General features: G+C 37.7%; 2 protein-coding genes across 3 annotated transcripts in view; one reads left to right on the plus strand and one right to left on the minus strand.

Annotated features, from left to right (window-relative positions):
- Nucleotides 1-19,086, plus strand: part of LOC114244699 (uncharacterized) — a 41,790-nt gene extending 22,704 nt beyond the window's left edge. For both annotated transcript variants that reach the window (XM_089731692.1, XM_028176585.2), the window contains exon 3: nt 15,479-19,086. In XM_089731692.1, the coding sequence (XP_089587818.1) occupies nt 15,479-15,697 (219 nt within the window). In that variant the 3' untranslated portion in view covers nt 15,698-19,086. The remainder of the gene's footprint in view (nt 1-15,478) is intronic.
- Nucleotides 19,087-20,261: 1,175 nt separating this feature from the next.
- LOC114244792 (uncharacterized) lies at nt 20,262-21,583 on the minus strand. Its single transcript, XM_028176694.2, has 2 exons — nt 21,430-21,583; nt 20,262-20,638 (listed from the first exon to the last, which is right to left on the minus strand). The coding sequence occupies exons 1-2, from the start codon at nt 21,439-21,441 to the stop codon at nt 20,465-20,467; spliced, it is 186 nt and encodes a 61-aa protein (XP_028032495.2). The 5' UTR covers nt 21,442-21,583; the 3' UTR covers nt 20,262-20,464.
- Between the last annotated feature and the right edge of the window lie 217 nt (nt 21,584-21,800).

Consider the following 21,800-nt stretch of genomic DNA (forward strand, 5'->3'; position numbering starts at 1 on the left):
CGATCAACGATTCACTTAATCTAACTAATTTTGGTAAATTTAAACACAAAGGATTTTTTTACCATTTATTATTATCTATACTAATATTATAAAGAGGAAAGATTTGTTTGTTTGTTTGTTTGTTGATGTTCGAATCGCGAAGCGAGGGCGGGTCGCTAGTTGTTAATAAAATTATTATTATTGGATTCTACAAGGCTTATGAATATACCCAACCTACTCGAATCCATTTCGTACTATTAACAAAACAACTTAGTCCATTAACTCTGTGCCCAAAGTGTAACTGATACTGATAACTAAAAGTTTCTTCATTTGTACACTCTAAAATCCCTTTTCATATCCTGAACACGAAGATGTACAATTTCGCCTGATTAAGTATAAAGTATATGACTTCTAATTTTTCTTTTATTGCTTTCATTATGGTTTTTACTATTTATTATTGTTTTTTGTTGAATCAATACATTTTTCTTCTTTTTGTACACATAATATTTTTTTATTTATACCAAATAAATTTTCTCTCATTTTCCCTTTCATAAACAAGATTCGTTCGAATCACTAAATTTATTGGAAATAAATAACAAACAGCTTTTGTGACAACTTGTGTGTATTGTTTTTTTTATGAACTAAATAGAATGAAATAAATTTTGATTTATATATCGATTTAATAGTAAAACAAAGAATATCTCTACCGAGGGAAATAAATAATCTTTGCTGAAATGATATTCCGCTAAAGGCTTTCTTTCTGTTCTGTATGACAATAAGCAGCTTGTCATCAGACTTCGGTTCCCTCTGTATTTTGTACCGTATGTTCCATGGGGAGTGCTTTGAGGAATTGTTCGAGATGATACCGGCATCTCGTTTTTACCATCGCACCGCCCGTCACCGGAGCAGAGTTCATCCATACTACCTGGAGCCACTGCGGTCATCCACAGTGCGTTTTCAGAGGTCTTTTTTGCCACGTACCATCCGGCTATGGAATGAGCTCCACGGTGTTTCCCGAGCGCTATGACATGTCCTTCTTCAAACGAGGCTTGTGGAGAGTATTAAACGGTAGGCAGCGGCTTGGCTCTGCCCCTGGCATTGCTGAAGTCCATGACGACGGTAACCACTCACTATCAGGTGGGCCGTATGCTCGTCTGCCGTCAAGGGCAATAAAAAAAAAAAGACCTCCAGTTTGAACTAAGTCCTCGATTGATTAAATATTTAACAATACAATAATAGCAGATAATATTATCACCACACAAATTATAAAACAAAAATATAAATGATAGTACATACATATATAAATGGGCGACGGTAACCACTCACTATCAGGTGGGCCGTAAGCTCGTCCGCCTAAAAGGGCAATAAAAATATATAAATAAAATAAATAATTAGAAAGTTGACTCTTATTAAGTTAATTCTTACTCTTATTGGGTTAATTAACTTCGAATTAATAAATTAGGGTTGTAAGCCTGTTACAATACGTTTTCATTTAAAAATGTATCGACAGTGCCATATTCTGATATCACTGACTGAATGAAAAATTGAGCTAACAAACAAATTGTTATTGTTTAAAACTTCTTAAGTTAAAATTTGTAAACTAAAGGTATATTTTTTATTAATTGATATTATTAGTAGGTAAATAATAAAGACAGTACCGGTCTATGTGGCGAGGCTTGGGGGAGGCCTATGTTGACGTCTGTGGGCTGATAAAAATAATAATAATAATAATAATAAGATGTATATCTATGGTTGAAAAGAGAAAATCGTTACCCACATTGATCACGACTCTCGACACTGAGAAAACAATGCCTAAAGAACGAGGAGGGAACAGGAATTCATTTATAAATAAATTGAATACCAAATGGTATGTGCATGTAATATGTAGGTATTTCACTGGAATGGTACACCGCGCGTAGTTCGTTTCCAAATGATTCTTGTCCACCTGATGGTTGTCTGGAAGAGATCGCTCTTAGCGATAAGACCGCCAATTGTACTTTTTTGTGTTTAATGTATCGCACTGTTCATTTGTTTTTTGGTGTACAATAAAGAATACTCTCTCTCTCTTTCTCTCTCTCTCTCAAAAATTACTTAAACAATAAACTAACAGTTCCTTATTTTTTTTAATGCAAATGTATAATTTCCATGATTATTAAACACGAACAAAATCCAACTATGCTTCCCTTGTAAGGATAAATCATGTGCGAACGCATCGATTACATAGGCTGCACTAAAAGTATCGGGAATGGAATATTTCCACTGTTCCTGTCATATTAAAATCTTTTTAATTGAAAACTCCTTGGTTTTAAAAATCGAATACCATTTATTTATTTAAAAACAGATTCTCGGTCTTGTCACGAGGTTTTGTCAAACTTGTTTAGTCGTTGAGAAAATGGAATTGACTCGAGAAAATTCAAGAGCGATGATTTATTATGACTTTCGAAGTGGTTTAACACAAAAACAGTGTATTGACCGGATGATTTCTGCATTTGGTGATGAAGCCCCATCCAAAACCACAATTTATCGCTGGTTTGCTGAGTTTCAACGTGGACGTGTCAAGCTCAGTGATGATCCCCGTCAAGGTCGTCCAAAAACTGCAGTCACCCAAGAAAACGTTGATGCTGTGCGTAAGCTGATTGAGGAAGATCGACATGTGACATACCGCGAAATTCAGGCAACTTTAGACATTGGCATGAGTCAAATACAAATAATCTTGCATGAACAATTAGGTGTAAAAAAGTTGTTTTCCCGATGGATACCGCATTCGCTCTGTGAAGAGCAAAAAGCGGCTCGCGTTACTTGGTGCGTCAGAACTCTCGAAAGATTCCACGCAGGATCCTCAAATGCTGTATACAACATTGTATCAGGTGACGAATCCTGGATATACGCGTACGAACCCGAAACAAAAAACCAGTCACGAGTTTGGGTGTTCGAAAATGAGTTAAAGCCAACAAAAATTGTTCGTTCACGGAGTGTTGCAAAAAAAATGGTGGCCACGTTTGTCTCCAAAACCGGCCATGTTACGACTATTCCTCTTGAGGGACAAAGAACGGTTAATGCAGAATGGTATGCTAGCATTTGTTTGGCACAGGTCGTTTCTGAACTCCGCAAAGAGAACTGCAACCGCCGCATCATCCTCCATCACGACAATGCGAGTTCTCACACCGCGCACAGAACAAAAGAGTTTTTAGAGCAAGAAAACATAGAATTATTAGACCATCCGCCGTACAGCCCCGACCTAAGCCCTAATGATTTCTATACTTTCCCTAAAATAAAGAATAAATTGCGTGGACAGAGATTTTCATCACCTGAAGAAGCTGTGGACGCCTACAAAACGGCCATTTTGGAGACCCCAACTTCCGAATGGAATGGTTGCTTCAATGATTGGTTCCATCGTATGGAAAAATGTGTCAAATTTCGCGGAGAATACTTCGAAAAGCAATAAATACATTTTTAAATAGTAATGTTGTGTCACTTCGTTAATTCCCGAAATTTTCAGTTCCGCCCTTGTAAGAACATAATGAGAACAAGATAAAATCATATATTTTTGAAATAGATAACTTGGGCTATTGATGATTGCTTATCTATCGGTTACATTTTTTTTATTTCCATTTGAACAGCTTTGATTTTGAAATTAGCTCACCACAGTGGCGTAGCGTGGTGGGGTTGGGGGGGGCGGCCCGCCCCGGGCGGCACTTTTTAGGGGGGCGGCAAATTTTCACAATAAATAATAATAAATGTTTAAACCATTTCATAATAAGTTGGGGAAATAGTCTTTTCGCATTATAGTATGTAACTTGTAATAAAATCTCTTCGGCTATACTATTTGTATCTGGCTGGTTTTGGTATCATTAAAAGTTTAAATTTTAAAAAAGATAATTCCAAATTCAAATTAGGAAAATGTGTGATTTTTATTTATTTTTCGTACTGTCAAGATGAGTGAATCTAATGAAATTCGATATATTTTTAATTTTTACTACAAAAAAAGGGCGGCAAAATAACCTTCCGCCCCGGGCGGCTGATACCCACGTTACGCCACTGGCTCACCAATAATATAATCTGACACAGTCTGTAAGGAGTTTTATTTACTTATTCTAGAATGCGATTGATAGTATTAGTCGTTAATAATGTCAGTATATAGTATAAGAATTTTAATTGTTATAAGGAAAAGAAACAGCGTTACAATTAGAATGTTTTGCAAAATGTTGCTGGGTCTTGTAATCTACTTGTAAAAGTTAGTCGCATGAGAAGATGCGAGATAGAACAAAGACAAAACGAAAATAAAATTTCATTGTTTTGTTGAGCATGAAAAAGTAGGCGTGTCGCCCCGCCCAGGGCCTCGTCTTGTCATTGTGCAGCCTCCCCAACAGGACTTATCTTCTAAATAGGTAGCTATAAAACAGATACGTTCGAAATGTGTTACTAAGTAATAAAGCGTCGCCATTTTGTCCTGCGCTTCCGCGTTTACTGAAAGCAATAACGCTTTTATGAGCTGAGCAACGAGCTGGCATCAAATGATCAAAGAGCCTGCTGTTATTTAGTTTCACGCTTGTTACACTTCTTTCACTGACAAACGAAATTATCACAACACAATTTTTCTATACTCGCTTTTGTTTAATATAATTTTGTTTCATTTTTTTCATTTAAGCAGTGTCGTTTTCAGATGGTTGGTCGTAGATATTGTACGCACCGATAGGTACCACGACATTGCCTATTTCTATCGCGAAGCAGTCATTTGTTCTGGTTCAAAGAACGAGATAGGTTTTTTTATTGCCTTAGTAGGCAGACGAGCATACGGTCATACTTGAGCATGCCTGATGGAGATTCATTACTGTCGCTTATGCGCGTCAGCAATACCATGCCAGGGGCTCAGCGAAGTTGCTGCCTACCAGTATACAATAAAATACAGAAGATGATTTTAAGACACACAATGGACTCGTGTTTCGACATCTATGTGCTCCGATAAAACCGGATGAATCAAGACTTTGTAACAAAAATGCTTATAAAATATACAACGACAGATAATAAAAGAAAAAAATAAGTAGCTTATTTGTTTAAAAATTACGAATATTTCTTTCAGCAAACCCGCGAAATGAGTATGAGAATATAATTTTATCATATAATTAGCAAATTTAGTTAAGTCAACATGATATTAATTTTGATAATGATTTGGTATTTTAGCAAGTGTAAGAAAAGCCATTAGGTAATTAGAAGGTAATTTGCTCGATTTTATCCTGTTACTTCCCCACGTCCGCACGTTAGCTTTAGAGGATGCCTTTAGAGACTAAATAGGAAATGATGTAAAACTGCCATGATCTATTATAAGTTTTGGATAAATAGCGTTCAAGTTTCATATAAATAAAATCTATATTATATACTGAGGTCGGAAAAATATTGATGAGGTCAGAAAGTATGGACGCAGAAAGAATTCTGGGCCTACTTTAAGATTGGCTGTGTGGTCACATAAAATCGCACCACCTCATCATTTCCCGTGTGTGTTGTAAAATGCGACTAAGCAACTAAAGGATTATGATACATTATCCGAGTAAAACCGAAATGACTACATCAATTATTTGCGACAAACAGAGCATTCGAGTTCTTGATTTAAACATTACTAACGTTTTTAACAAAGTATAACATTTTTGATATTAATTGAATTCGAAATATACCTTGTGTGTGATTTCATATAAAAATAAAACCGTTTAAAAAATGAACTGTCCAACGTTGCGACCACGGTCAGGTCGCTTTGAGTGAAGTATCACTCTATTATTAATAGGCTCGTTCGATACGCAATACAAATTATTGTTTTCAAAGTATAACGTTTAGGGGAGCGCGTTGTTTGCAGAAAGACCCTCGGGACTCGACCTAAAGGAAATCGTTGCTGTTCGAATTTAAGACTTAATCGCGAAGCTTTATGTTGTATTTCTCATCAGCTAGTACAGTAAAACGCTTTTTCGTTCCGCGAGTATATTGTGGCACTATTATAGCAATCTTTTGACAATTGAATTTCGATTCGACTGGCGTATTGTACGTAGATACGACTTTATGGCAGCGCGCCGCGGTACATGGGTGTTTGCGTGCGGTAATTGATACGAAGTGACAGACACGAGGGGATACTTTTTCAGCCTCCGGCCGTCGAGAGGAGTAATGTTTTGACATGAACCGAAAAGAGATGGGTGTGATTTGAAGTGCCCTTTGTGGAATTATACTCGCGGACGGCGTCTTTAATATTGACTAATGCATTTCGTTTGGTAATGGGGAAACGAAATACGACAGGTGTGACGGTCTCTCGCTGCTAAGGATTAAAAAAAAAAAAAATCTTTCTATTTTTCTAATTAGAGTGTTTTGTGCATTTAACACACTGTTGAAAAATTTTAATGGTAATATAATTTGTTAATAGCTCTGCTTCTCTTACAATAAATTAATATCATGCTATAATGTTATTAGTATACCTACAGGGTGTACTGTAACGATTCCCGAAAATAAAGAAAGATTATTTACACTTAATTTTGTAAATATTTTCAGTTTCAGCTTATAAACTACGATTCTAAGGAAACTTAAAATGTACAGTTATGGTTTGTTATACCATGTACATATATTTTCAGACATATCTGTACCCACATCTAAATTCTCTGAATACAAATCACGACAGTGTTATAACATTAGTATAGAGTATTATGAATTATCATTATCTAGGAATTAGTAATAACGATCTAGATTTCTAAAACAAGCCTCTCGAATATGCAAATTAAATCGACATTAAAGTATCAAGGGAGGATCAGGCGGTCCATTAATAAATCAGTTCGCTAAAACCGTAATTGTAATCTCAAACAAGGAGGAGGGAGTGCGGTGTTTGTTCTAACAACATTATTACAATAAGTTTGGGCTCGGTTCGCCGCCGCCGCTCCGCGAGCCCCCATCGGCGTCGTTCACACGCTCTAAGCGGTAGACCCCGGCGCCCTGTTCTCTTTATTATATCTGTAATTTCTGTACCTAGGTATAAATGTATGTTACGCATACAAATCAATTCTCATTTCTCAAAATCATCTTATGACTTAAATACCATTTTTGATTAGGCAGCGGCTTGTATTATGTCCACAATAAAATTTGGGGATCTTTTGTTCCTTTGTAAATTTTAATAATAAATTTTGCACACGAACGATATGATTTATTTCCTAGCCTATGACGTATAATGAGTCCCTAGTCCACTGAGTTTCTCGCCACATGTTCTCAGTGGGTCGCAAGTCCGATTCGATAGTAGATTCTGCGAAGCACTGCTCTTACTAGGGCCAGCGTTAGCACATTCTCTCCGGTTAAGACCCGTGAGCTCACCTATCCATTAGTATACAATTGGCACTAGATCTACCATGACCTACGTCTCAAAGGGTGTGATGGCATGCACATTTAGTGTTTATGGAATCCGACAATTGCTTAATACCAAGTAGGCAGTGCTTAATAACAACATGACTGCATACATGTGCCAGTTAAAAGGATCTAGGCTACTATTGATAGTATATTGAACGAGCGTCTTATTTAGTTCGACTGCGTTGCTGTATGTATTCATGTTTCCCATATCATATCCATGTTTCCCATATCAGAAGCGTTAAGGCGTGGGGCGCATAGCCTACGGCAGCTCCGCCCCGCTGATCATCTGCGCATCTTCCCACAACTTCCGATATCTAATTACATGTTACTTGTGTCGCCTCATTTCGTTTGAGACTCATCGTAAATATTATTGTATTCCACATTAACTTTTATTCCATTATGTTCTAGCCCTAAACGTATTATTTAAAATCGCCACTGGAAGCTTTATGTTTTGTTGCAATGTAAGGAACTGGTTACAGTAATAGTACTTATATATACAGAGGCTACAATGGTCCAAATTTGGATCCTCTTTGTGTGTTTTCACGTGAGGTTTTTCTCGAAAGACTCTCCAAAACGCTCAGAATAAATTCCAAGGAAACTGCATTACATCAAACACATTATTTCGACTGAATACAAATTTGTAAGGATCACTAATTCCGTCAAAGTGCCTACCAAGCTTTTCACGGCGTGTCCTGATCGCTATGATATATCTTTCTTCAAACGAGGTTTGAGGAGAGTTTACAGCAGTAGGCAGTGGCTTGGTTGTGTTCTTGCCAGTTCTAATATCCATGAGCGACGGTGATTATTTACCATCAAGGGGAGCCGTATGCCTGTCTACCTGAATTGGCGACATATAAATAAATAAAAACAGGAATTCACAGTAACGGCTTATAAGTTACAAAAAGTTCTGAAGTTGTAGCTTACAGTGAGTTCGTTATTTATGTCTATTTTATATTTAATTGTAATATTCTATTTATTTATTTTCCTACGTATACTGAGTCTTGAGAGGCTATTTCAGCTTCGCCCTAACATGTAGGTGAGCTCACGGGACTCAAACCGGAGTTTTGCTAACACTGCCCCTAGCAAGAGCAGTGCTTCGCAGAATCTACCACCGGATCGGAAACGCGACCCCCTGAGAAGATCCGGTGAGAAACTCAGTGGGCAGTGGGTTAATTCGCTCATCGAGTCCTTCGTCGCAAACGACGGGTTCGGCGAGGACGGTGACCGGTGCTTGAGGTACCTAAAAGCACCGTTAATGGATCGGGAGGATCCGTAATGACGTGTTTTGGGCGACGTCGACTATTTACTATTCAGTCAACAGGATTGGGTATGTAATTCCCAGCGGCCACGACAAGAGGGTTCTCATGTCGTGCCGCCTTCTCAAAGTGGCGCAATGATGCCGACTGTAGATACTTACTGACTGAGTCAAGTTCCAGGTCATCATGGAATTTTCTATTTCGTCATCTTACATTTTTCTTACGTGTTTTTTATTTTAGTTGAACAGCTACCAACTAACGGTAATATTAATATTTTATATTAATTTAACATTGTAAAAACACCTTGAATACCTAGTTAGTCATAAATCATCATGCGGTCACTCTCCGCGGTGCCACGTGAACTGAATTTAAAAGCTCTAAGTGTTCGTTGCCATTTAATTGATTTGACTTATCGAGTGTTTTAAAGTGTCAATTGAGATATGTACTTGAGCCAAAATAGCTTAGGATCGTAAATATCTTTAGGAAAGCTGGTACTTGGTGTCGTTTAATTAAAAATGTAATTACGTTGAAACAACACAGTGGCTGCATACAATGGAATTTGGAAATTCTGCACTATTTCGTTCTAACAATAGCGAGTTCCTAATGAATCCTACAGCACGGAGCGCTTGAAGCTTCTAATAAAGCTTTGTTCTAAAAGTTGATGAAATGTTCCTATTATTTGTTCCCCTCCAGGGTGTTTCCTGAGCGCTATGACATATCCTTCTTCAAACGAGGCTTGTGGAGAGTACTTAACGGTAGGCAGCGGCTTGACTCTGCCCCTGGCATTGCTGAAGTCCATGGGCGACAGTAACCACTCACCATCAGGAGGGCCGTTAGCTCGTCTACCTACAAGGGCAATAAAAAAAGTATATAAGTATATAATATTTGTTTCGTCTTCAAGAAATGTCAAATGACTTACTACTCATAGATTTTCTAAGGTTTTCGTGAATAAAAGGTTTCTTTTCGCGTTTGTCAATATAATATTTTCTAGTTACTTATTCTAAGATGGCGAGAGATGGCGCGACATCGTGAGACGCATCAAGTCTGCCCCTTCCAACACTACATGACGATCACGACCACTCTGTCAAGAGTGACACGACTGAGAAGAAGAAGAACTTATTCTAAACGTTTTTAAGTAAACTTAACGTATTCAAAACGTCAAAAATTTTCAAATGTGAATAATAAACGCGAAATTACACCTTAAACATTCAGGACAATATCATTGATAAATAATAACAACCATGAGATTATAGATAATGAATATTTTCGTACCGATATCCGTTGCCCGTTGGTGTCCAGAATTCAGGTTCAATAAAAGTATGTGTGTATAGTTATGTACCCGACCCAGGCAACGCAAAGCCGCTATCGCCATTCAAAAATGTCTTGTCGGGTCCCCCGGATCCACTTTCGGTGCTTTTAAGCCCCTTAACCATCGGTCACTTTCCTCGTCGATCCCGTCGATTAAGACGAAGAGTTCGAAGAGTGAACTAAACAATAGACTGAGTTTCTCACCGGATCTTCTCAAATGGGTCGCGATTCCGATCCGGTGGCAGATTCAGCGAAGCACTGCTCTTGCTAGGGCTAGTGTTAGCAAATTCTCACAGACTGCACCCGTGAGCTCAACTACCAGTCCGGGTGTAGCTGGGATAGCTCTCTACGCTACCATCGAGTAGGTAGGGAATATATATCTTCATTTATGCCATAAGTGATAGGGACACTACACACCATAAGCATTTCGCTATTACCCCATGTACCATACATTTAGGTATTGCTAGCTACTTAGATCAAATTCAATTGAAATACGTCAAATTCAGTCGAATATAAGAGGGGAATTACCTAGTGATTGATAAACAACAATGAGTACGGGCAAAACGGCAAACGAGTTAAACCAAACACAATCAACGACTCACAAAAGAGCGTCGAGCTAATCTTATTGTGTGCGAGTAATGACAATAAAGTTTCGTTGATTTGATGCGAATAGCGGGTGTAAGGAGCCGCCTTGGAGTCTGACAGTGGCAGCGGCCATATTTGCCGGTTGAGTGGCGTCGAATGAGCGGCCGAGAGCGAGGCACGGGCAGCCCTCTACAGTTGTGAAGCTCTTCACCCAAAGTTAATGGGGCTTTTGTCGACTACCGCCTGACTCTTGTAATGCAATTAACTCCGACAATGGCCGTATCGTTAACGAATTAATTTTAAAGCCTTAAGAAATGTTTTTGGGGTTCCGCCATTCAAATAAAATGTGTTCGCGAAGACAATAAAGATAACTCGTGAAGAATAAAGGATTTCTTTAATTTACACGATAAACTGGTGATAGGACACATTTTTAGAACCCGGACAGTTGTCACCATCATGATTTTGTGCTGCGAAGTAGTCTTTCAATCTGTTTTGATGGATGAAACAACCTTTATATAATGGAATCGAATTTCTGAACTAAAATCTTAAGTTGCAAAAAGTCACTTCGCATGCGTATGTCATTTTCTATTTTGATAAAATTAAGAATATGTAAAAAGCGAAACAGTGTACCAAAAAAAAATCAAATTCATGAAAACTAGCGACCCGCCCTCGCTTCGCTTCGGAAACATTAAAACACATGAAACCAAAAAAAAAATATAAAAAATAAATAAAAAAAAGTAGCCTATGTTCATCAGGGACAATGTCGGCTTCTAATGGAAAAAGAATTTTTCAAATTGGTCCAGTAGTTTCGGAGCCTATTCGAAACAAACAAACAAACAAATCTTTCCTCTTTATAATATTAGTATAGATTAATGTTCACTGAGTTTCTCACCGGATCTTCTCCGTGAGTCGAGATTCCGATCCGGTGGTAGATTCTGCTAGAAACTGGTCTTGCTAGGGCTAGCAAATTCTCTTAGGTTGAGCCCGTGAGTTCACCTACCCGTCCGGGCGTAGCTGGATTAGCCTCTTATGCTAGCAGCGAATAGGTAGGGAAAAAAACAAACAAACAATTAATCAGAGTTAGATTATATTTGTATTGAAATGTACTTATGAACTTACTGGTGGTAGGACCTCTTTGGGGTGTCTGAGCGGGTAGGTACCACCACCCCGCCTATTTCTGCTGTCAAGCAGTAATGCGTTTCAGTTTGAAGGGTAGGGCAGCCGTTGTAACTATACTGAGATCTTAGAACTTATATCTCAAGGCGGGTGGTGCATTTACGTGGTAGATGTTTATGGGCTCCAGTAACCACTTAACACCAGGTCGGCTGTGAGCTCGTCCAACCATCTAATCAATAAAAAAAGACCTATATCTGAAAGCGAACAGAAAAACATTCATTTGTCAAACATTCATTTATATATCGAATAAAATACTTACATAATTTAAAAAATTATAATAGCATTATATTGTATAGCGAAATAGAATAAAACGGTCCAACTAGATCAATGTACAAATAAATTGATTCTTCGCGCATCGTTATGAACTAAATATTAACAGAAACATTTCAAGCAAATATCGAATCGATTGTATGGAAACACGGAAAAAGGAAGCCGCCCTGTGTTGTGACGGTGAGGTGCTACAATAGAGCCGTCACGGTGACCACCCGCAGTCTGGGAACATCTAAACACTTGTGTGTGTCCACTCGACTGGAAGCGCCTATAGAGCATCCTTACAAGATACACCAATGAATACCGGATTTGAATGCAGCTACTTATAAAAACTACGCTTTGAATGTTGGTAGCGCAGTAGTTATTACAATGTTTGCTACGAAATTGGGTCGCTTCAGTTGTCAACAAATAAAACGGTGTTGTAAATAACATATATTGTACCGATTGATTTCTGTCAAAATCTGTAATCCTTGGATTTTCTTGTATAAGTTTCGCATTGGACATATGATTTTGGTTAATACAGAGATGAATATAGCGGATTAAAAATCACAGATAGAGCTTACATTCAAACATATTTACGCATAGAATTGAGAACACTGCACCTATTTTAAATTGGTTCAAACCGATCTGGAGGATCGCCAGCTGATCAGTGACCGACAGTACGGTTTCCGTCACGGTCGCTCAGCTGGCGATCTTCTTGTATACCTTACTCACAGGTGGGCTGAAGCCTTGGAGAGCAAGGGCGAGGCTCTTGCTGTGAGCCTTGATATCGCGAAGGCCTTCGACAGGGTCTGGCATAGGGCACTTCTGTCGAAGCTACCATCTTACGGAATCCCCGAGGGTCTCTGCAAGTGGATCGCTAGCTTTTTGGATGGGCGGAGCATCACGGTCGTTGTAGATGGTGACTGTTCTGATACCATGACCATTAACGCTGGCGTTCCACAAGGTTCGGTGCTCTCCCCCACGCTTTTCATCCTGTATATCAATGACATGCTGTCTATTGATGGCATGCATTGCTATGCGGATGACAGCACGGGGGATGCGCGATATATCGGCCATCAGAGTCTCTCTCGGAGCGTGGTGCAAGAGAGACGATCAAAACTTGTGTCTGAAGTGGAGAACTCTCTGGGGCGAGTCTCCAAATGGGGTGAATTGAACTTGGTTCAATTCAACCCGTTAAAGACACAAGTTTGCGCGTTCACTGCGAAGAAGGACCCCTTTGTCATGGCGCCGCAATTCCAAGGAGTATCCCTGCAACCTTCCGAGAGTATCGGGATACTTGGGGTCGACATTTCGAGCGATGTCCAGTTTCGGAGTCATTTGGAAGGAAAAGCCAAGTTGGCGTCCAAAATGCTGGGAGTCCTCAACAGAGCGAAGCGGTACTTCACGCCTGGACAAAGGCTTTTGCTTTATAAAGCACAAGTCCGGCCTCGCGTGGAGTACTGCTCCCATCTCTGGGCCGGGGCTCCCAAATACCAGCTTCTTCCATTTGACTCCATACAGAGGAGGGCCGTTCGGATTGTCGATAATCCCGGTCTCACGGATCGTTTGGAACCTCTGGGTCTGCGGAGGGACTTCGGTTCCCTCTGTATTTTGTACCGTATGTTAAATGGGGAGTGCTCTGAGGAATTGTTCGAGATGATACCGGCATCTCGTTTTTACCATCGCACCTCCCGCCACCGGAGTAGAGTTCATCCATACTACCTGGAGCCACTGCGGTCATCCACAGTGCGTTTCCAGAGGTCTTTTTTGCCACGTACCATCCGGCTATGGAATGAGCTCCCCTCCACGGTGTTTCCCGAGCGCTATGACATGTCCTTCTTCAAACGAGGCTTGTGGAGAGTATTAAGCGGTAGGCAGCGGCTTGGCTCTGCCCCTGGCATTGCTGAAGTCCATGGGCGACGGTAACCACTCACCATCAGGTGGGCCGTATGCTCGTCTGCCTACAAGGGCAATAAAAAAATAAAAAAAAAAAATTTTTATTAAGTTACTAGCTGACCCGGCAGACTTCGTATTGCCTTAATCGATAAATAAAAGACCTAAACTTTTGTGTAAAATAAACTTAAAACAAACAAAAGGAATTCGTCCGACGGAGGACACATCAAAGGAAAAACGAAATTGTTATTTTTATTTAATTCCGAGCATTTTCATATTTATCTACCTTTTAAACCTTCTCTGGACTTCCACAAATAATTCAAGACCAAAATTAGCCAAATCGGTTTAGCCCTTCTCGAGTCCGAGACTAATGAACAGCAATTATTTTTTGTATATATATATTGCACAGATGGGTGAACGAGCTCACAACACATGTATATCACAATACGAATGCACCCACTTTGAAATATGAAGTCAGTCTTAATTGTATTGGCTTTTCTCTGCAGGCATCACATCATAGAATATCACATTTTAAAATTCGGAATGCTATGAAATTAGTCCTATAAAACTTATGCACCAATTACTGTGGAGAGAATAAATAATGAAATAAACCAAAAAAGGACTGTATTAAAAATTGTAACGCCTTTCCTTGATTGTCATAAAAACGAAAAACTCTATAATTTCTCTCTAACTAAAATACAACTAACTTGAATGTAATTAGACGTCAATAAATCTACCCCCCCCCCAATGCTACTACTCTGTTAAGAGTGAAACGTAAAAGAAGAAAATATTGCAGACAAGGGGTATTCAGGTAGGCAGCGGCTTGGCTCTGCTCCTGGCATTGCTCAAGTCCATGGGCAACGGTAACCACTCATCATCAGGTGGACCGTAATGCTCATCTGCCTACAAGGGCAATAAAATAAAAACAAAAGTATATATTACACACACACAAATGTGTTTTATTAAGTATTTTACTAGTCTTTCTTCCTTCGGCAATCGGATAAAATACAAATCTAAAGCACTATGAATGACTGCGTATACCGACGTCAGTACAGATATGGCTACTACTATGAATAATTTCTACAAACATATCAGATATAATATTTTCATTACAGGGTCAACGTAATTTGTAAATAGTATTTTTTTTTATTGCTTAGTCGTGTGGACGAGCTCACCTGGTGTAAAGTGATTACTGGAGCCCATATACCTACATCTACAACGTAAATGCGTCACCCACCTTGAGATTATTTATTTATTTATTTAGAGATATAAGTTCTAAGGTCTCAAGTACAGTTACAACGGCTGTCCGACCCTTCAAGCCGTACAGCACAATCAGATACTAGCCGTACTCGCCCGCTTCGCTGGGCATTTAAAATTAACATTATTATTTATTGTCATCATTATTAAGGAGTCCAACACTCACATAAATATTAGCTTATCCATTAAGTGCATGTATTTTCTAGATGGATACCAAGTTTCAAGTCAGTCGGATGCATGGTTCAGTAGTTATAACGGAACATTCGTAAAAACCACTGTAGATTCTTAAATAAGTATAGATAATATTTTCATTGCAGGGTCAACGTAATTTGAAAATCGAATTTGAGTACAACATTATAACGTCTAAATGCTAGCTAATATTTATACATTATACATTTGTTTGACAGGTATGGTTTAAGAATCGCCGTGCAAAATGGCGCAAGCAGAAACGTGAGGAGCAAGAAAGACTCAGAAAATTACAGGAGGAGCGATCCTGTGGCCGAGCTCCTCTGCTTTCGAGACCGACATTATCACCTGCCCATTCACCACCTGCACAGCTGCCGCCTGCACCTCCAACACCTCGCATGTACACGGATGATTCTGATTCAGATTTGGAAGTGGCTTAAATAATATTTTGAATACGGTCAACATCTGTAGTTTCACGTAAAACATCGTATAAGAGAACCATTGCATTGAATTCATGGGAGTTTTTTTGATAGATTTGAAATAATTCAAATTTCGGAATCGAAGGATAGGTTTGGTGCTTGAATATTGACTATTTCAACATGTGTTTGTCAGCGTTGTGTCTATTTTAGTGCAAAAATGAAGAGATTGTGATCTAAAGGCTAACAATGAATTTGCGCAATTTGAAAATCAAAGCAGTCAAAATGAATCTGCCTAGTTACACTTTCGAATTTAAGTCAAACCTTTTTATTTTCATGTTATTCCTGGTGTACTCATATTGGACGTAGTTGGTATCATATTATCATAATGTAACTTTAACTATGTATGTACCTATGTACCTATCTGCAGGTCTGATTAACCTGTGTGTTGCAGGATCATTCATCGAATATAGGATTTTCCGTTTTTATTTTCAATTATTCGATTGCTTCGATTTGTACGGAGAGAAATTATGTTATAACGTAAATTTGTATGTTTCACAATATATTATTATCTCGTTGTTAGTTGGAACGATAATTTATAATATAATGGCAATTTTTTTTATTCATCGCTAAATCATTTTTTGAGTTTATAAGTTCCTTTAGAACACAACATGAGATCTAGCGTAACTTAGTCAAATTTCACTGTGATCATTGCTAAATATATGAAATACTTCCACCTACATATTACGAGAGATCATTCAACTCGCTCGCCACTTACGCTATGTAATTGGTACAATGCCAAAACCCTTCGAAGTGCCAACAGCAGCTATGAAAAGTAAAAAGAAAAATTAGAAGGATTGTTGCTTACATTTGTGGTTATTTTACTTCATTTTTTTTGTTTGTATGTTCGCTTGAGTTGTAAGCAAAAAATACAGTTCTAATGTTTACGAAACTTTTTGTTTGAAAGTTCATGATTAGATTTTTGCTCCCGGCCTGTGATGTTAAGCGGAGCCTAAAAAACTACGATCCAAATACTACATTTCCCCTTGAGAATTATTAATGCAGTCGTTATTATGAAACCCCCATTAAATTTTTCGAAGAAGTGTTGGATAGTTGTAAAATCGAAAAAAAATCAAAGGAAAGGCGTACCACATTTTCTTAGAGCTTTAATATTTTACTTCTCCACCACAAATTTCCTTCCCTTTCGATAAGAAAATGGTTTTTTATTAAAAATTCATGATAACCACATACTTAAAATAATTGGGAATCTCTAAGAACGTAAAATGTCACGTTTCTCTTTTATGTGACAAATAAACATTCTAAAATTTCGTAAAAAAACACCATTGAGATGATTTTCTACAATGTCTACAGTAATAAGATGAAATCGGATTCGAGAAATCGTGGTTAAAAGTCTGAGATGGCAAAATTTTTGAATATTCTGAATTCTCACAATTTATTTTAGATAGCAAAAAAATATGAGATACGTTAACAAATGTGTGTCGAGGTTTGCCGAGGACAGTCCTGCGTTCTTAATAAATAAAAAATATTGCAATGATGAGTTCACACATCAGTACCGGGACCCATAGATATCACAATATGAATGCTACCATCTACATTCAGACATAAGGCGAAGATAACCATTACGAAAATTTATATTGTTTTATGCTTTGAGTTTTACTACATGGTGCATTCTTTTATTGTAGAAGTCGTTCGTGATTAAGTATTAATACACATTTCTTTAGTAAAAATGGGGTCTATTTGCGGGGTTTGAACACTACCCGTCTTATCCTTTAGGCCACGATGATATCGAGATGCACTTATAAACAGATAAGGAAATCATCCTACTATTTCTAAAGACATTTTTCTATCAGACTGCAGATATCATGCACTATGCTATTTACTATGCTATTTACTATGCGTTACATTGTTTATTTGTCACTTAAATGCGATTGGTCGAATTCTGTACTACTTATTAATATATCTGATCAACTAATCAATAAACGCAGATTTTTGCATTTGCGTTATTATGTAAAATACCGTTTTAATATTTTGACATGAGTCGCAAGTAAATCTTTAAAAACATGTGACGGCTTTTAGAAGTAGTTTATTGGTATCATACATTGGATGAAAGGCGATTGCATGCAGTAGAGATGCGAATATTGCGATGGATGTGTGGAGTAACGAGAATGGATAGAATACGGAATGAATATGTTAAGGAAAGTCTGAAAGTGGCACCTGTGACAGAGAAGCGGAGAAGTGCGCGTTTGGGATGGTATGGACATGTGATGAGACGAAATGAAAATGAGGTTGGTAAGAAAATGTTAACTATGAATGTGGAAGGATATAGAAGAAGAGGTAGACCAAAGAAGAAATGGATAGATTGCGTGAAAGACGATATGGGTAAAAGGGGAGTGAGCGAAGAAATGATATATGATAGAGAAGTATGGAAGGAGAAAACATGTTGCGCCGACCCCAGGTAACTGGGAGAAGGGCAGGATAATGATGATATTGGTATCATACATTACGAAATTAAAATGTGCTTAAACTTAATACCCTTAATAGTATTTGTAATTGCAATATACATAGTTATATGAAATGGTATATACCACTTACGGATAGATTTTTACAAATAAAACTTCCTATTATATATTTATGTGATTATAATAACGTTCTGCATAATATGCTGATTAGTAGTTATTACACTTTTTATTTTAAGCGTACTTAATTCGAATACAAAAAATGTGGCTATAAAAGTAATAACTTTATTTGTATTATAATAATTAAGTAGCAATATATGTAGCAATGTATGTAAATTAAGTTATAGCATGTAAGTAGTCCTCTGTATCTATCTACGCCTAATTTATTGTATGTTATTTGTAGATAGAAAATATTAATAATAGATTTTAACGGATCAAATGCATTTTCCTTCATTGACCAGTGCGTGAATCGTGATCGTTTTAATAAAGCGGAGTGTTAATGATCAATGAGTGGCAACAAGATTGTTTAGCGCTTTGGTGACAAAAGGCTGACACGTCATATACTGCATACTGATGAGTAGTAAAGAGGTGGTAAGAATCAACAGCCGTGTAAGTATTCGTGCTGATGTTTTGTATTATGAATATATAAGTAATATTTTACGTTAAAATTTTTCATAATAAACAATGTTAAGTTTTTTTTATTTTTTATTGCTTAGATGTGTGGACGAGCTCACAGCCCACCTGGTGTTAAGTGGTTACTGGAGCCCATAGACATCTACAACGTAAATGCGCTACACACCTTGAGATATAGTTCTAAGGTCTCAGTATAGTCACAACGGCTGCCCCACCCTTCAAACCGTAACGCATTACTGCTTCACGGCAGAAATAGGCGGGGCGGTGGTACCTACCCGTGCGGACTCACAAGAGGTCCTACCACCAGTAATTACGCAAATTATAATTTTGCGGGTTTGATTTTTATTGTACCTACGATGTTATTCCTTCACCGTGGAAGTCAATCGTGAGCATTTATTTTGTTGAGTAGGTACGTATTTCATTCGAAAAATTGGTACCCGCCAGCGAGATTCAAACACCGGTGCATCGCTCGATACGAATGCACCGGACGTATTATCCTTTAGGCCACGACGACTTCCACGGGTTCCAGTAACCATTTAACACCGGGTGGGCTGTGAGCTCATCCACAAATCTAGGCAATAAAAACTAAATAAAACAAAAATTCACAATGTCTGCCACGGTTTTTGTTTATTACTTTAAGCTTTTATCAAGTTTCTCTCTTACTCTCTTTCTCTTTCTCCCTATATGCTTTAACAAATAACATTTCAACTCATATAATTATTATATTACCTCATTATTTGTTCCTTAAGTCTCCATAGTCAAACAATTAAAGAAGAACTCAACAAGAACTGTTAGATTCCTGAAGATAAAATAAGTCTGTTGAACCAGAAAAGTGCTATAAAAAATAAACATTTTTTAACTCTAGGTTATATAGTAGGTATTATTTACATTTCCAAATTAAGTAAAAACAAAACCAAAAAGTCGACAGACCTTTAAGACATATTATTCTTTTGCATGACCTTGCACATGCCATCATTATTGTGTCATTTACGATGCCTCTTAATATACGAACCTATATTCAACCGTGCGTGTGAGCACGTAATTTGGTCGTAATTTGGAACTGCTTAATTGTGGTGATTTTTTTCTTCTACCTATTCGCTGGTAGCCAAGGTGCTATTCCAGCTATTCCAATACATAAGTGTAGCTCTTGTAAATATTTGAACGTCAATTTCACAGACTTAAAGACGTTGCATTAAGTTGGAAATTTACACAAGGCATCAAGGACCGTTGACAATTTAATAATGTTATAACTTCGCTCAAATAATAAGATCAATGTAAACAGGATAAAAAAGGTGACATTAATTGTTTTTTCGGTTTGCTATATAAGGATGTTTTTAAACTACATAGCTACTTTTTTTATTTTGTACAGCTGTTATTATCCTTTTTATACAAAAAGATAGATAAAGTTAGATAGTAATTTAACTATTCATAGGTTTGATTTGGCTCGTATTAATTAGAATAAAAGAATTATTACATAGTCAGATTTAATTTTTTTATTAATAATTTATTGGCTTAAAAATCACATTTTTCAAGATTTTCATTGTACATAGTGAATACATTTAAATATTATTTTTATTAATCAAGGAAATATTTAAACAGAAATAAGATAATACTGATGATAAGTTCAGTTCTATTAGACATTTTTTTAGTGTTTACAGTATAATAATCTTCAAACGGTTTATTAATAATAATACGGGTATGAGTAGGCATAAGCGTAGGGATAAGTGTAGGCTAGGGGTGCACTGTAGGACGAGACATACGCCGCTGGCGCATAGTATCCATAGTCGACGAACACTTGAGGCTTGGCGCTGATCGAGCAGACCATCAGCAACACCGCAAAGGTAATAAGAACCACCTGTTTACAAAATTTTAATATTAGCTACGGTCCTTATCAAAACAATAATATCGTAATTGTTCCCTTTGTAAAAAAAATTTGGTACATTTCTATTTTTCTGATTTTATTACTATCAAAAATATATTATAAAGTATTTCAAATACATTTAGGTAAAACATGCTTTAATTCAAAAATGTTTAAAACAGTCGTGTTGAACAAAACCTAAGACTGGTGGTTTTTTTTTTTTTTTATCATGAGGAAATCGCCGGACTTCCGCCCTTCACTGGGGATGGAGGGCGGGGCATGTCGGAGTCGAACCGACTAAAACCTCCTGTCTCTCAACAACCAACGTCCAAACCTCGCATGAGACAAAACTCATGAAAAGGCAAGGGGGGGAAAGTGAAGCGTTTAGTGCGGAGCACATCTCTCCCATCACCCTCCCCCTCGGGACGCCGGACTGGCGATCGTCGGCGCCACGACCACCAGTCCTCTCGGTCGGCAAAGACTGGTGGTAGGTAGCAGCAGTAATGCGTTTCGGTTTGAAGGGTGGGGCAGCCTTTGTAACTATACTTGAGACCTCAGAACTTATATCTCAAGGTGGGTGGCGCATTTACGTTGTAGATGTCTATGGGCTCCGGTGACGGCTTAGCACCAGGTGGGCTCTGAGCTCGTCCACCCATCTAAGCAATAGAAAAAAAAAAAAAAAAAAGACTTGCTTCAATTAAAATTTCTAAACTTTTTTGTTTGTAAAATATATTTGATTCAATATACACATATTTTTAATAAAAATATATAAATTTAAAAATACTCACCGATTTGAACATTTTGTAAATTACACAAATCACAGCACAAAGGCTTGTCTAATCAATAGATGGGACCACTGCCGGGACTGTTTGTTGCGAATATAATACTAGTTTGAAATCCTCTAGATGCTTATATATAGGGGATACGGTTCGTGATTGGAAAAATTAATGATGTTTGGACTGTCCTCAACGTGCAATCATGCCGGATATATAGATACACAATGTCGAGTTAACATTAATAGTACATCATTTCCATATCGAACCCGGATCATGGCCACTGTAGTAAAACATCGAAGACGCAATCGTTACCTGTGAAAAAAACTTACGCATAGTACTATTTTTGTGATACAATCACACTGAGGATATTAAAATTTATGTCG

This window comes from Bombyx mandarina, chromosome 12 (genome assembly GCF_030267445.1).
Source record: "Bombyx mandarina strain Sakado chromosome 12, ASM3026744v2".
Taxonomy (NCBI): domain Eukaryota; kingdom Metazoa; phylum Arthropoda; class Insecta; order Lepidoptera; family Bombycidae; genus Bombyx; species Bombyx mandarina.